This window comes from Pelmatolapia mariae, linkage group LG5, assembly GCF_036321145.2.
Source record: "Pelmatolapia mariae isolate MD_Pm_ZW linkage group LG5, Pm_UMD_F_2, whole genome shotgun sequence".
Taxonomy (NCBI): Eukaryota; Metazoa; Chordata; class Actinopteri; order Cichliformes; family Cichlidae; genus Pelmatolapia; species Pelmatolapia mariae.
The window spans coordinates 30,209,128-30,223,846 of NC_086231.1; the positions used below are offsets into that span (position 1 = coordinate 30,209,128).

General features: G+C 40.4%; 2 protein-coding genes across 2 annotated transcripts; one reads left to right on the plus strand and one right to left on the minus strand.

Moving 5' to 3' along the window:
* Positions 1-81: 81 nt before the first annotated feature.
* On the minus strand, positions 82-4,715 carry traip (TRAF-interacting protein). The gene is made up of 15 exons (XM_063474724.1): positions 4,618-4,715; positions 4,468-4,525; positions 4,283-4,366; positions 4,144-4,183; positions 3,917-4,044; positions 3,729-3,823; positions 3,383-3,496; positions 2,022-2,109; positions 1,837-1,926; positions 1,666-1,754; positions 1,405-1,560; positions 1,230-1,275; positions 1,013-1,111; positions 870-920; positions 82-673 (listed from the first exon to the last, which is right to left on the minus strand). The coding sequence occupies exons 1-15, from the start codon at positions 4,713-4,715 to the stop codon at positions 566-568; spliced, it is 1,344 nt and encodes a 447-aa protein (XP_063330794.1). The 3' UTR covers positions 82-565.
* Positions 4,716-5,739: 1,024 nt separating this feature from the next.
* mon1a (MON1 secretory trafficking family member A) lies at positions 5,740-13,868 on the plus strand. The gene is made up of 6 exons (XM_063474723.1): positions 5,740-5,910; positions 6,392-6,543; positions 8,625-9,008; positions 9,095-9,860; positions 10,168-10,315; positions 12,849-13,868. The coding sequence occupies exons 2-6, from the start codon at positions 6,420-6,422 to the stop codon at positions 12,987-12,989; spliced, it is 1,563 nt and encodes a 520-aa protein (XP_063330793.1). The 5' UTR covers positions 5,740-5,910; positions 6,392-6,419; the 3' UTR covers positions 12,990-13,868.
* Positions 13,869-14,719: the final 851 nt, after the last annotated feature.

Here is a 14,719-nt window from a genome sequence, read left to right on the forward strand (position 1 = left end):
GAGTTGGTTTACATCCAGCATGACAATTAAATCTAAAAGAAAAAATACCTACAGTAACTCCACATGTAGGTTAGTCAGAGAAAACGGTGAAAAATAGCAAAGCATTTCAAAAACTTTTTTTTTTTTTAAATGATAAAGATTTTTGTTTGCCACACTGGAAAAGCAAATGGGGAATAAATAACAACAACAAAAAAGTATCGCATTAGACACTGGCCCAGAATTTCATAATCATTGCAACCCTCACAGTCAAATTTCTCAAGTAGCTGTTTCTCTCTCACAAACAAATACACACTCCCACAGAACTACGAGGCTTCAAAACATAAGACACTGCCTACACAAACAAATTCATATCAGCACAAAAAATAAATGTACAGCGGGGTTTGCAGTTCACCCAAATGTCAGCATTTGTCATTTCTTTTAGATAAAAGTTCATTCCCAAATGCTTTTTTGGTGTTGAGTGGCAAAAACAAACAAATCAAAAAACCCACAGCCAGGTTCTCTGTTTTAGAGCAGCGCCAACATGCTTCTTTACAGAAGTCAGTGTCTTGACCTTTGACACCAAAATTTACTCGAGGAAATCGTCCAGGGTCAGGCAAGTGGCGGTCTTGGATGGGGGCCGTGTTACCTTTTTCCTTTTAGCTTTCATCAGTGGACGAATCTGTGACAAAGGAGACTGGAGGTGGAGCGCTTGGTTAAGGATCGATGCGACCTACATTTATCTCGTGGTTATAAATAACATCTATCTGAAGCCAGACAGTGCTCCCTGGCTCTTACATATATACAAACACACACATCAAACATTCTTCAGTGAACCTCAAACGCTAGAAGACAAGTAACATATGCAGAATCACTAATGACAAAAAGGATACAGGCTGGATGAATTTAGTTCGTCCTCCTAATCCGTCATAACCAGTTCTGACCTGAAACACAAAAACATTTTCCCCCTTCAACAAAACACTGATGATGACAAAATGGGACACGGAAACAGTTTGCGAGAGTCGGCTGTACTTACAGCTCCAGGCTTCCTCTGAGGCTCCAACATGCTGCCAAAGGTTTTCTTCCTGAAGAGGAGGGAGTTCCTTAAAAAAGGGTCCAGATCTTCATCGCGATTCTGAGAAACAAAAAATACATAAATATAAAACAATACAATAAATAAATTCATTGAAAAATTAAAAACAAATTTTATATAGATCAGTTATTTAATGATGCATTTATTAGAAGAAGGCTACCTTGCTTAAAGCTGACGTTTTCTCACTGTGTTTGGATACAGACGTTCTGAAAAATCAACACTTCCAGTTTATACTTTGTTACAAAAACACAATTTTAAGAGGAAAGAGCAGATGGATTTCAAACTACTCTAAACACAGAAGAAAACATTTCCACACTGCGCGACATGACTCTTACACGGGTGGATCGAGACGCATTTTCTTCAATGGAACCTGCATTGGTCTCTTGGCCCCGTCGTCTGGCGTAGTGATGTCGTAGGTCATGTTGAGGTCAATGACCTCGCTATCTGCTGGATGGTGGAGGCGAGGCTGCTTCAGCTCCAGTGGGGCAGGGCTGACGGGAAGGCAGCAACAAGTGCGTGAGCGCGTAAAGCAAATGCATTCTTAAGCATCCTGTCAAAAGCATGAGGAGACTGAAGTCCCACAGCTGGAGACGCACCTTTCAAAGATGAGCCGACTGACGGCTTCGTTTGTCCTCGTTGGTGTGCTCAGAGATTTCTGAAGAAACTCCACTTTCTTCTTCAGGCTCTGTGGACAGGTTGCACACAGAAATCACAACCACGCACATCCGACATAACAAATAAACACAGATTTGTTTGATCTGCCTTACAGAGATTTCTTTGTCAGCACAGGCCAGATCGCTCTGCAGAGACTTCATGTCCTCTTTGGTCTGATTCACCTCTATTGTAGTTTTTTGTAACTGAAATGACAAACACCAAAGAGCACTTTAACCCAAAGATTCCGCACCGAAGACCCATTTCTTATTGGTGAGGCGATCTTCTTATGTCAAATGACCTTGTTGTTTGAGGACAGCACTTCTCTCTTCAGCTTCTCACACATATCATTTGAAGCTTTCAAAGTTCCTTTGAGGTTATCATACTCTCTGAGAAAGAAAGAAAGGAGATCAGCAGTAAATACTGAGCAGATGCTGTGGTCATAAGAACTAAATACCTGAACAAAAAGCTCCAAAAGAAGTACTTTCAAACACACAAATGTTGTCCTTCTAGGTCAACCTATTAAAAGATTCTGGAACATATTTCAGAAAACCTCAAATTTACAGGAGAAAGGTGGTATGATCTTCATCTGGGTCACAAATATAGACAAGCACACAATCTGATTAAACTAACACCACAAACAGCTCCATATTTCACATCTTTATAGAACACACTGAGTAATTATTCAACGTACAGGCAACAGAAATGTGATAGAACCCTTGAATTTAATGAATTATAGAAGCAACACCTAACAGACATTTTCTGATGCAACACAAGAGACTTTAAGAGAAATATTCGACCCTTCCTTTCTGCAAAACTATTTCAGTATTAACTAAAAAGCCCTCGGCGGCAAGAGTCAACACCAAGGGTAAACCTGAAACAACTTATTAAGTAAAATTTAACCTTCGAACAAAAAGAAAAATACAATAATTACAATCAAATGTATATTTTATGTAAAAGCTACACAAAACCGTTTTTAATCCTGATTTGAAGTAGCTAATGGATTCTGCACACTGGAGGTGTGAGGGGAGTTTATTCCACAACACTAAATGCTACCTCACCTTGTTTGGTTCTAGCCCTAGCAATACTAAAGTAAGCCTGTTCCTGAGGACCTAAGAGGTCTAGAAGCATCATAGCCCTCAAGTAGGTCAGCAATATATTCAGGTTCAAGATCATTCAATGCTTTCTAAACCATTAGCAGAATTTTAAATAAATGCTTTTACACACAGGAAGCCATGCAATGATTTCAAAACTGCTGTAATATGATCCATTTTCCTGGTGCTGGTCAGGACTCTGGCAGCAACCAGTAAAAACTCCATTAAGATACTTTAGTCTACTGAAAATAAATGCCCAAATAAGCTTTTCAAAATCTTTCTTTGCCACAATTTTTCCAATATTTTTAAGATGGTACTCGGCCGATTTAGTAATAATCTCCGTATGACTATTAAAATTCAGATCAGTGTCCATAACTATGCTGAGATTTTTAATTTGATTTGTAGTTTTGAGTTTTACTAAACTTGGGAAAACTTCAAGCCTGAGTCACATCATCGGTGTTCAGACATATACCAAAACAAACAAACAAACAAACAAACAAACAAAAAAAACGGAATAAGCAACAAAAACCACCCACTCAAAAAATAAATAAATAAAAATCATACTTACTTTTTCAGAGAGATGCAGTAGATTGAGAGCTGCTCCACTGCTGCCTGGCTGATACCCATATCTGTGATCATGGACTCAACCTCTGCTCTCTGGCCCTGTAACAACACATCCAAGCTGAGGAGAAAACAATGCACAGAGTGAATATGATGCTCTTTAACAATGAAGACAATCACTGGACCATATGCACATATTTCATATCATTATAGCTGTAGTATAAGAGTCAGGTTGCAGTTGCCCAAATGCACTGGTATAAGTTTGCGCACTTGTCAAAGATCATCTTAAACAATCTTTATCTTTTCCTCTACAATCACAGGAGCTTGAATATAATACAATGGGCTGCAGATACCTTTCAAACGTTTTCAACTTGGTCCTTAATCTCCGGACTTCTTCCTTGGCAGCCTGAACTTCATTTTGTTGCGTCTCCAAATATGACATCTGTGTCTGTGAGACGTTAGAACATAATATTAGTTGCAGTGACTGTGAATCAGTGTGGATATTGCGGCTTTTCAACACTGAAGAACAGAGAGCTCATACTTTGAGGGCAGAACAAAGCATCTCCTTTTCTTTAATCTCCTTCCGCAAACTGTCTAGGTCTCGCCTCTGCTTGTCCATGGAGTCCTTTAAACTCTCCACCACCTTCTGTTTGTCCCGCAAGTCTCGCTCTACAAATTGACCAGACAGATGATCAATCTAGTGCTGCCTGCTGCCTTACAATCTAGCATAACCTTGTAACAGTTGTACTCAAGAGTTTAATTTCTCACCTTTAGAGCTCAGAAGTACCTTCACTCTATCAACCTCATTCTGCAAAAAAGAGAAGAAATACAGTCAGAAAAAAGATAACACCCTAAAACAAATCCAAACAATAGTATGAAGAGTTTTATATTGCTGTAGGATTGGTACCTGTAAGCTTTCCGGGTCAGCCGTGCTGTCCTCCTCTCCACCAATGTCAAAGAAGAGCTTGCTGATAATGTGCCTGGTGCTGACCTACACACAAACATCAAAATGTCATTGAAGCTCAAGCTTTCCTTTGTAACTCAACTTGCCACGGTCTGTGCTGGTAGTTTGACAATGTAGCGTTACTGTACCTGTTTCCTGCACTGTGGACAGGTTTTTGTAGGGGCTGTCTGAAACCACTGAAGAAGACTAGAAGAAAAAGAGGGGAAAGAAAATAACTTCAAAGATGCCATGAACTGAAAAAAGTTGTTTTGTTCAGATATGAGTTTGTGTATAGTTACCATTCATAATGGAAAGTGTGTCCGCAGTGAATGGCAGCAACATCTCTGGAGTGATCAAAGAAATCTGAGCAAATAGTGCAATATGCTCGAATAGGCATCTTACCGGCACAACGATCACCCTGTTTTGGAAACAGCGTACAACATTGTTAAAAACAGTGAAATACAAATCGTGATATTCACTCCCTGATCATACGCGTTTCGGTAGTGTTACATAATATTTGTAGGCTAAAACAGTTAGCACTGGCTAATGTCAGTGGGCCTTACTCCGCTACCCTGGTTAAGCAGCTACATGTAGATAACCAATGTTAGCCGTAGCCTTATCGTGAGTTGTCATACTTACCAAACAAAGATATCAAGTTACTGCATAATCCTTCGTTATAAACTGAAGCATCACCAATTGTACATGAAAATTTTCATTATACACACATAAAGTGAGATAATTTAGGCAAGATCCTTTCAAGCTAACACAAACACAATGGTAACTCCATCGCTGCCCAGTTCCCCGCTGCACGTTCAAACCAAAGCTCCGCCCCTTACGGTGCGTTCGTATGCACACGGAACATAAATGAGCTGTTAGAATCTACGCCAACGTATTTTGTATTAAAATTTAGCTCAGTCGCTATAAACGTTTGATATTTAAAACAATTAATACGTTTTCCCTGGAGAAGTTACGATTTAGTGTCACTCAACAAATGTGTCAACACTTTTTTCCTTGTTTTTTTGCTTTTATCCCTCACATATGCAGAGTCACTGTGAAAACAACAAAAATGTTATTTTAAACACATTGAAATAGTTCGCAAATATAGTCACAAACCTTTCTCACACAAAAAGATTATTTAACATTTGATATACAATGTTTTCTGTCTGACAAATTAAGTATCTGAGTCTCGTAACAATCGTGTAATTTAATAATCAGGCACAGTTGTTTCATGTCCTGCGTGACCTGAAAGCACCAGCAAGATCAAAGATGGCAGTGTGTTATAAGTAACTTGCATGCTGTAATATTCAAAATTAACCCATTAAATTAATTCTTAACTATGTCAAAGAAAATTCTCCGTATTTTATTTTATTCAGATGAACTCGGCATTTTTATCACTCCTGGGAAACGAGTGATAAAAAGTGTATAAACCCTCTGGCAGGGAACTTCATATCCCACAATTCGCACTTCCGCAACCAACCAGGGCATGATTCAAGAAGTTCTTCTGTGCGGTTTCTGCTAGTTAGCTAGCAGCAACTGTGGCAAACGAGTTGGGGAGCATAACATTCAGATGCAGACAGCTGTGGAAATGAAAGGTAATCTTTTTGAAGTATTTGAAGGGGCCTTGAGTGCTCTGGTTGAGAGCGAAGGCGATTAAACGTGTCTGAGATAGCGTTTGTTTGACTACATGCTAAAGTCAGCAATCAAAGTAGCTTTTGAAGTCAAACATATGTGACGCCTGTGATAATTCAGGGTGCTAAGCAAGAAAAAAAAGATGTGAATGTAAATATACTGCGTGTGAATATGTTATTCTCTCGAGACTCATTTTGTTTCCATAGTTGGTTTCAGCCTTCCTTGGAGCAAGGAGGACATTCCGGTTTAGCTCTGTTTTCCCCCGCTTCCAATAAACAGTTAAAATCTTCACGACCTAACTGTAGGGCTTTATTTGATTTCAGTTGAACCGACTCGTGGTGACCGTGTCATGTCACTGTAATGGTACACCACCATAAATCCAAGACTCAGTCACGAAGTTATTGCCCTTTGGTCCTATAGCCCTTTGTCTGTCTATCTTTCCAGGTGCGTGTCCTAGCCTTAAGTAGCAGTGATGGAAGGTGAAGCCCAAAAGGCGACTGCATCATGGGAAAGTGGAACTCTGGCTCCTGTGGACCGCCTTCGCTCAGTCAGGGCGGACAGCCCCATACCTGGTCTGGTAGAGGGAACTGAACCAGGTAAGTGTTGTGCCGGTTGTCTGTAAACACACAGAGACAAGTATGATTTTAAACATATTTAATATACATCTGCAAAACTGGAACCACTGCATAGTAGTGAAAAAACTTCAAGTATGAAGGAGGTGTAGTATGTGTGAACTTCCTCTTGCATTTGTTCCAGTCTAAGGTAATGTTAATGCAAGAAATATTTTCCAGGTAGTTTACTTAGCCACTATCAGTGGGATTACACCACTGACTGCGCTCTCATTTCAAAGACTGCAGGTAAGTCTAGGTGTCTTAAAGAAGTTGGTGGGTGAATAGAATTGTGCCACGCTACTTTGTGGCCAATCCCTCATAGGATTGTATTGCAAAACATTGCAGGACATGATCATAACGTTTACAGCAGACCATAAAAGCTTCCAGTTGGGCTAGACAAATATAGGGCAGGGCAGGGACAAGTAATTATCAACTGTTTTCTATTTCAAGTACAAAATCCCTGCAGTATCTTTGCCTGGAATATTGTCTTTTTTATGATTGTACCACAAAGAAAAGACATTAACACTCTTTCAGTACTGACACTTCTGAAAACTTTCCCATGAATTGGACTTTTCTGTTTCACATTGTTGTAGCTGTGCAGTGTCCGGTGAACGCATACTGAGCACTCTGTGTGTGAGAGACAGCGTGAATATGCACATCCTGTCTATGTAAGAAATGGTGAATATATTTACAGGTTGTCTGCTGTTTTAGAGCTTGTGTTACAGTTGCACAATATTCCCTTCATACGCTGAAGAAGAAGCTTGCATTGTATGTTTTGTGGACTGTGACTGTAGACTGTAAGAGTAGCCTTCATGGAGAAAATGCTGCCATGTTTTCTCATGAGAATGTAATGATATGACCATCTGTTGACTGAAAAAAATCTGGGGAAAATATGTCAGTTTGTCACAATGAAAGTTGGCTGCAGCTGCTTTTGTCTGCTGCATCACATCCTGCTTCGAATAAATCCATGGATTTGCTCTTCCCAAACTGGAGCTAAACAGGACATTTTGAAGTCTTAGCATACTCTTTCGCTATCACAGTTGCCTTATTCTTGTTCTTCTAATTAGATAAGCTTTGGCCAGAGGTTGTTCATTTTATTCACTGCAGCAGCTCTGAAGTGTGATAACCTAAAGTTAAAACATGTGTGACTAATACGATAATAGACTAAATTGAACTTCTGTTTTTTGTGGATTGTTTTAGAGTTGCATACCATGTTCAAAATTAATCTGTTTTTCAAATAAAAGGATAAAATCTTGTCCTGTAACTGTACATAATTCATCTCTGTCATCTGTCTTGGATGCCTTTTCCAGCTAGTTGGTTCCCACAGGAATGCCCAGGAAAGCAGTTTTGTTCTCCAGCAAAGTTGGGGAATTTAACACATTTTCCAAACCAGCCACTTTTTTTTTTCGTTGAAGTCTTTTTTTTTTTTCTCTTGTAGAAACACAAACTGAAAACCTTTTAAATTATGTATACATCTCCACTTTCCATTGTGTTGAATCTGACTTGAGCTAAGCAACATTTCTACATTACCTGGCTGTACGTGTGAACGCAAATTAAACGTGCACATTAAACACAAGGCCTGCTTCCAAGCAAAAAAAAAATCTGTGTGTTTGATTGTTTGGAAGGTAAGAGTATGAAGAATTTACGCTGAGCAAATAGGGGTCATGTCTCTGTGTCCTTCATGCTCCACCCTTACCCCATCACTTAACCAAACACATGATTTTCAGTAGTGAGAATGAGCCTGATACTAACAGTCCACTATTTTTTATTTTTATTTTTATTTTTTTCTACATGGGAAAAATGTTTGATTATGAAAACCGCTATAAATGCTGCAAACTGAGAAAAACACTAAAAGAGGACTTGGTGGTTACTTTGGCAGATGTATATGTGGTCATTGACCCCATGTCCTTTTAGAAAGTAGCATTCAAACTTCCTAGAGTTTTTTCCAAAGGAACTGTCCGGAAATGTCTGCCATGTGATGTACTGCGCTCATATTTATATAGAGCTTTTCTAGCTTTTTTTTAATCTTTTACGGACAAAGTTTGTCATCATTTATATTAATACAGGTGCTGGCCAGAAGAGTGCCATGTTCATCCACGCACACTCGTTTGAGGATTTAACTGCTGAGGCTGAAGAAGAAGCCCTGAGGACAGCTGATTCAGGCAGATCAGAAGAGCAGCATGAAGAGGGGCTCAAGGCACTTGTTGCTGAACAAAATATAGATGAACAACACAGCAATGACCTGTCGGATAGCAGGACTAAGGAGGAGGATGTGTCCAGTGAGGCGTGGCGGAGCCACAAAAAACACGTGTTTGTGCTGAGTGAGGCGGGGAAACCAATCTACACTCGCTACGGCACGGAAGAGGCGCTGTCGAGCACCATGGGGGTGATGATGGCTCTTGTGTCGTTTGTCGAGGCTGAGAAGAACATCATCCGCTCCATCCATGCAGGTCAGATTATACTTTGGCGGCAACATTTAATTCTCTAAACAAATATGTCGTACCTTAAGTAAGTGCTGTTAATATGTTTGTGTCAGATGGCTGTAAAGTGGTTTTCCTCACCAAGAGTCCTCTGGTCCTGGTGGGAGTGTCACGCACCTGTCAATCAGACAAGGAGATGCTGCGGGAGCTGCAATACATCTACTACCAGATAGTCAGCCTGCTCACCCTCACCCAGCTCAACCACATCTTCCAGCACAAGCAGAACTACGACTTGCGGCGTTTGCTGGCCGGCTCAGAGTATCTCACTGACAACCTGTTGATCCGGCTGGAACGAGACCCCGGCCTGCTGCTCAGTGCCGTCACCTGCCTGCCCCTCCCCAGCTCTGCCAGGGACGTAGTGTCATCGAGCCTACAGGCCGCTAAATCCAAAAACCTGGTGTTCTCCATATTGCTGGCCGGCGATCGCCTGGTCACCCTGGTCAGGAAGAAGGACCAGTTCCTGCACCACATAGACTTGCACCTGGTCTTCAACCTCGTCGGTTCCTCCTCTTCCTTCCGAGAAGGTGAAGGCTGGACGCCGATCTGTCTGCCAAAGTTCAACACCGCAGGATTTTTCCACGCTCACATTTCTTACCTGGAGCCTGCGTCCCAGCTCTGTCTCATTCTGGTCTCAACTGAAAGAGAGGACTTTTTTAACATGTCCGACTGCAAGCAGAAGTTTATGGAAAGGCTGAGCAAGCGTAGTGCCTACCAGGCCCTGAAGGAGGCGGTGAAATGTCCCAGTTACTCCGTGGCGCAGGTCGGCATCCCAGAGCTCAGGCACTTCCTGTATAAATCAAAGAGCTCCGGACTGTACACCAGGTGAGTGGTTAGACTGTGTTTGTCAAATTTAGGGATTTTTAGATAAAGATCAGAGTATTTTAACAGTCATTAATCCTGTTAATTCAAGAACTTTTTCCTTTCACTGTATAAACACATCTACTCAGATGTTTTCGGTGTTACGAAAAATTTACATAAATGACAACTCCATAAGAGCAGATGACACTTGATTTTGTATTTTATCTGGGCCAGTAAAATGATCATCAGTATACAAAGATTTGCATTCTTATATGTATATATTTTTTGTCATGAGCACAAATCCTTGTTCTTGGATATTTTCCACCTTCAGCCCGGAGTTTCCGATGGTGTACCAGTCTGATGAAGAGCAGGAAAGGCTGCTGAGCTTGTACCAGGAACTTCACAGCTGCTTGCACCATCCAACCAGACCTCTCCGTTACTACTACCGCTGCAGGGAAACTGAAAACTTGCTGGCACAGGTGAGTCTGGTGTTGTGATTAAAATGGTTTATTGTTTTTGACCAATTTTTTTTAAGCTGACAGCCATTAAAAGCATTTGGTGTGTACAAAATGAATACTGGACACTGGATTGGTGACTAGGGATGGGTACCGGTATCTGGTTCTGACATAAACGGTAGTAACCAGACCGAAAAGCAGCGCACATTTCGGTGCTTTATTTCGGTGCTTTTTTTCCCCTGAGATGTCATACACTTTGGATTCTAGCCAATCATTTTAGCTTTGCAAGCGTAGTAGGCGGGCCCAGGTACGTACGTTCTTTTAGAGCAGAGCTACAGATTAAAAATGCCCAAGGCGAAGCGGTCAAAAGTCTGGCTGTACTTCACAGCAAAATATGCAAACTCAGCAGCCTGCAACAAGTGCTTCAAGCTGATACTGTGATACTGTGCAAAGGAGGTAACTCCTCGAATCTGATGAAACACCTGGCAACGTATAGCATTTTGTTAAAAGCCGAGAAATGCGCCGTATTCGATAGCTTGCTGCGAGACCTCACACCGTGCACAACTACTGCGGGTGTGGTGCCTGTTATCGGACCTGGAGTTAGCAACATCCCCCAAAAACTCGAAGAGTAGAGTCCTGGCCCCTAGCCCTGCCAGTGTAGCAGAAATGATGACGGATGATGATGGCAGCAGCAGCCGTTCTTCTCTGCGTGAGTAGCTTAATGTTGTTCGTGTGTAATTTACGTTGAGTAGGCTAACCACGTTATTGAATTAACGCATGTAAGGTGAACTAGCAAACACCGTCGTAGTTACATGCAGCTGTCTTCTTGTTTGATGGCAGATGCTCCCTTCACCCTGGCCAAAAAGGCTAAAATGACCAAAGAAAAAGAGGGAAACAGCTAAACATGAGAGGTTTTTGGACAAAGTTTGTGGTTTTTTTTCCATTGCTTAAGCACTGCTTCCAGCCAAGAGTGATACCATATATGCCCTATAGCTGCAGAAAAGGCTAACATTGTTATCTTTTTACAAAAAAACAGCTAAACATGAGAGGTTTTTGGACAAAGTGTGTGTTCTCCATTCTTTAAGCACCGGCACCGTTTCAAAAGTACCGGTTTGGTACTGGTATCGGATAAAACCTAAACGATACCCATCCCTATTGGTGACATTGTTCATACACATTTAGTTAGCTTACTGTTTTTTTTTTTGGGGGGGGGGGGGTTTCTTTTTGAGGGGGGGTTAACTATTTGCCTTATTAGGGTCAATAGTCCATTTAATAAAGTCATAAATAATTTGGATTGCTGGCATAATCTTTACATCAGTTTTTCCATTCACAATGCAGTATTATCAACAGCTGGATGAACATTTTGCAATCAAATAGGTTAACTGACAACAGGTCAGTAACATGACTGCGTATAAAAAGAGCATCTTAGAGAGACAGAGTTTGTTTCAGGGAAAAAAGTGCCTACAAATTCTTGGAAATTTTCAGAATAATATTCTTCAATATAAAAATGTGAAGACTTTGAATTTCTCATCATCTACAGTACCTAATATGATCAAAACGCAAATCTTGGTGGACAAAGGACGAGGCCAAAAATCAGCATTGGCTGCTGTTAACAGCAATTATTCTGTCATGGAAATCTCTGCATGGGCTCAGGAACACTTCCAGTCACTGTCTGTGAACCCAGTTCACTGTGCCATGCACAAATGCAGGTTGAAGCTCTATCATACAGTAAAAAAGCCATGTGTGAACATGATCCATAAATAATTATTTTTGGAAAATGCTGCATCCCCCAGCCCAAAGAAGATAAGGAAGATACTGCTTATGTTTTTTAATTTCTATTTTAATTAGTGTGCTAGTGTTTTTTTTTTTTTTTTTTTTTTTTAAATCCCCACAACGAGTTTAATTATAGTTTACTGCAATAACCTTTGTTCTTCATTACCAGCTTTGTGTTAGCAGCTTTGTGCTTTTGCAGACCCTTGCACATTACCATCACATACACATAAAATAACAATAAAAGTAATGTCCACATTGACACTTCTGGAAAGTTGTTGACCACTCTTTTTTTTTTTCCTTTCTAACCGCATGTCGTGTGGTTAAATATATATCTTAAAGAAACGTATTGAAAAAGGGGCATAATTCTAAATGTGGTGCAATGCTTTACAAATATTGTGTTACAAAAAATATACTGTCATTACATAATTAGTTTTTTTTAACATTTTCAGATGTGCATATAACACTTACAAATTTTTGATTAAATGTGCCATTAATGATAATTGCACAACATTAACAATAATGTGCAAAAATGAATATTACACATAATAAGCAGGATTTTAGCCTCCTGCCGTCAAGTACAAAGTTTGTTTTGACTAAAGACATCAGACATTAAGCTTTAATCACTCATCACTGATCTGAAATGCAGTAAGCTACAGTAATTTTACAGACTGTAACAATGTCTTACATTGAACCACATTTCTGAACTACTTTAACAGAAAAATATCCTGCTACTACACACAGCTTTTTCATGCTCCGTTTGTCTCGTGCCTTCTTTCCTTTGCAGGTGACAAGCGGCTTTGAGCTCTACCTCTGCTTTAGTCCGCTGGCGACCAAGGCCTCAGCGTTCGCCGCTGTCAATAAACTGCTGAAGTGGATCAGGAAGGAGGAGGATCGCCTCTTCATCCTCAGTCCTCTCACATACTGAGCCTCCTGAAACGTAAAGCAGTATTGTGAACACAGACTGGAGTGGTGCTAACAGCAGCTACGCATGATGAAGCAGTAGTCTTTAAGAGTATGATGATTGTCAAAGCCTATGCATTTTCTTTTTTTTGGCTTTTGGAATGCTCTGTTCTAATTCTCTGATTTGTAATGAAGTGTGCTGTGTAATTGAATTAACGCTGTATTTTAGCTGGCGAGATTTTTTTATAACTTTTAATTAAAAAAAAAAATGAAGAGCAGATAGGAGCCTCCGCACTTTTGGTAACACAGAAGCTTGCAGTGTTTACCTGTTGTTAAAGATCTTTCATGAAAGGATGGTTTTACTGTAACGGCTATTATGCATCTCACGACTTAAAAAAATGTCTTTTTTATGGTATTAACTCAGTTCTTAGAAATGAAGAATAAACTGGAAATTCCTCGAACTGCAGTAGAATGTATTTTCAAATTAGAAGACATGTTGGCAAAATATGGGTTAACGGCATTCCTGTTGGAAGCATCACCCTTTTACCTCTATGCACTTTGTTTATGTAACAGACACTGAAACAGAAAGCCTGTAACCTGTTTACTGCTGTCAGTAGTTTGTAATAACACGTATTCTCTTAACACCACTGTAGAGGAATTCCACATGAACTCCATTATTTTTCCAGTTCATCTGTTTCTTTTCACCCATAATACTCACATTAACAGATGATACGTTTCTGCATGCCTCTTAAAGCTTTGTTTCCTAAAAACCTGCTATGCTTGAGGAATCTAACCGTGCCACATTTGCCTCCTCTAATCATGCCTTAACTGTTATTGTGCAAAACAAATATGTAATGCTTTATGGCAGTCCCATAATTGCAAAATTATATGTAAATAAAGAAACGACCTGCAAGCTGATGTGTCATTCTTTTCCCCTCACACTGTAGGCACTTAGTAGATGGCAGTAGCAGCACTTCCGTCTCACAAACGCGGAGCACACTTGCACAACGAAAGGAGTAAGTTTTATGGTGCTGTGAAACAGGCAGGGCAGTGGTGGGGGAGATAAGGAGGAAACGTTTATGGCATTAAAAAGTGACTGAGGCCATCTATAGACGCTGGGCTAATTGGCTTCTGTTCGTGCTGCTGGTGTGTGTCAGTGTGGAGCTGTGAGGGGAGGAGCGAGGACACAGCTGAGGTGCAGAGGACCGATTCAAACCGGGAGCAATGTTAAATACGAAGCGGGCGCTTAACGAATACAGAAGGGCTTATATTTAAAAAAAAAATATATATATATATGTTTGTGTGTTAAGCTAATCGTGTGATATTAACTCTACCTGAGGAAAAAACCCATCATCCCCCGCGCGTTGTTTTACAGTAAGGACAGAGCTGGCAGTGGCTGCTTCCCTCAAGCGGACTGTGACTGACCTGTACAGGTAAGCTTTTCATCACGCTCTTTCCTTCAGCAGCGTCTACTCTGATGTTTAGATACAAAACAGAAACCAACTAGCCTTCAGAGCACAAGCAATGCTGGAAGAGGACTTTAAAAAGAATAGCTTGTGTTTATGATCCAAAGTTTGACTTACAGCACCGGCTACGGTGTAATTGTACAGAACATTGTGTTGACACATTCTTTATATTATCACTCACAGCACTTATAATGCCAGGAAGGGTTGCCGGTGTCATCCATTTATAATTGTTTATAAAAAGCGAGATATTTACGTTTAATGTTTATTGTGGGGGTTGTGAAATATAAAC

Coding starts and splice junctions, on each gene's coding strand:
- mon1a (XM_063474723.1), top strand. CDS start 6,420: ATGGAAGGTGAAGCCCAAAAGGCGACTGCATCATGGGAAAGTGGAACT. Junction 9,009..9,094: donor CATCCGCTCCATCCATGCAG/GTCAGATTATAC, acceptor TGTTTGTGTCAG/ATGGCTGTAAAGTGGTTTTC. Junction 9,861..10,167: donor AGCTCCGGACTGTACACCAG/GTGAGTGGTTAG, acceptor TTCCACCTTCAG/CCCGGAGTTTCCGATGGTGT.
- traip (XM_063474724.1), bottom strand. CDS start 4,715: ATGCCTATTCGAGCATATTGCACTATTTGCTCAGATTTCTTTGATCAC. Junction 4,367..4,467: donor GTCCACAGTGCAGGAAACAG/GTACAGTAACGC, acceptor GTTTGTGTGTAG/GTCAGCACCAGGCACATTAT. Junction 921..1,012: donor CTCAGAGGAAGCCTGGAGCT/GTAAGTACAGCC, acceptor TTTGTGTTTCAG/GTCAGAACTGGTTATGACGG.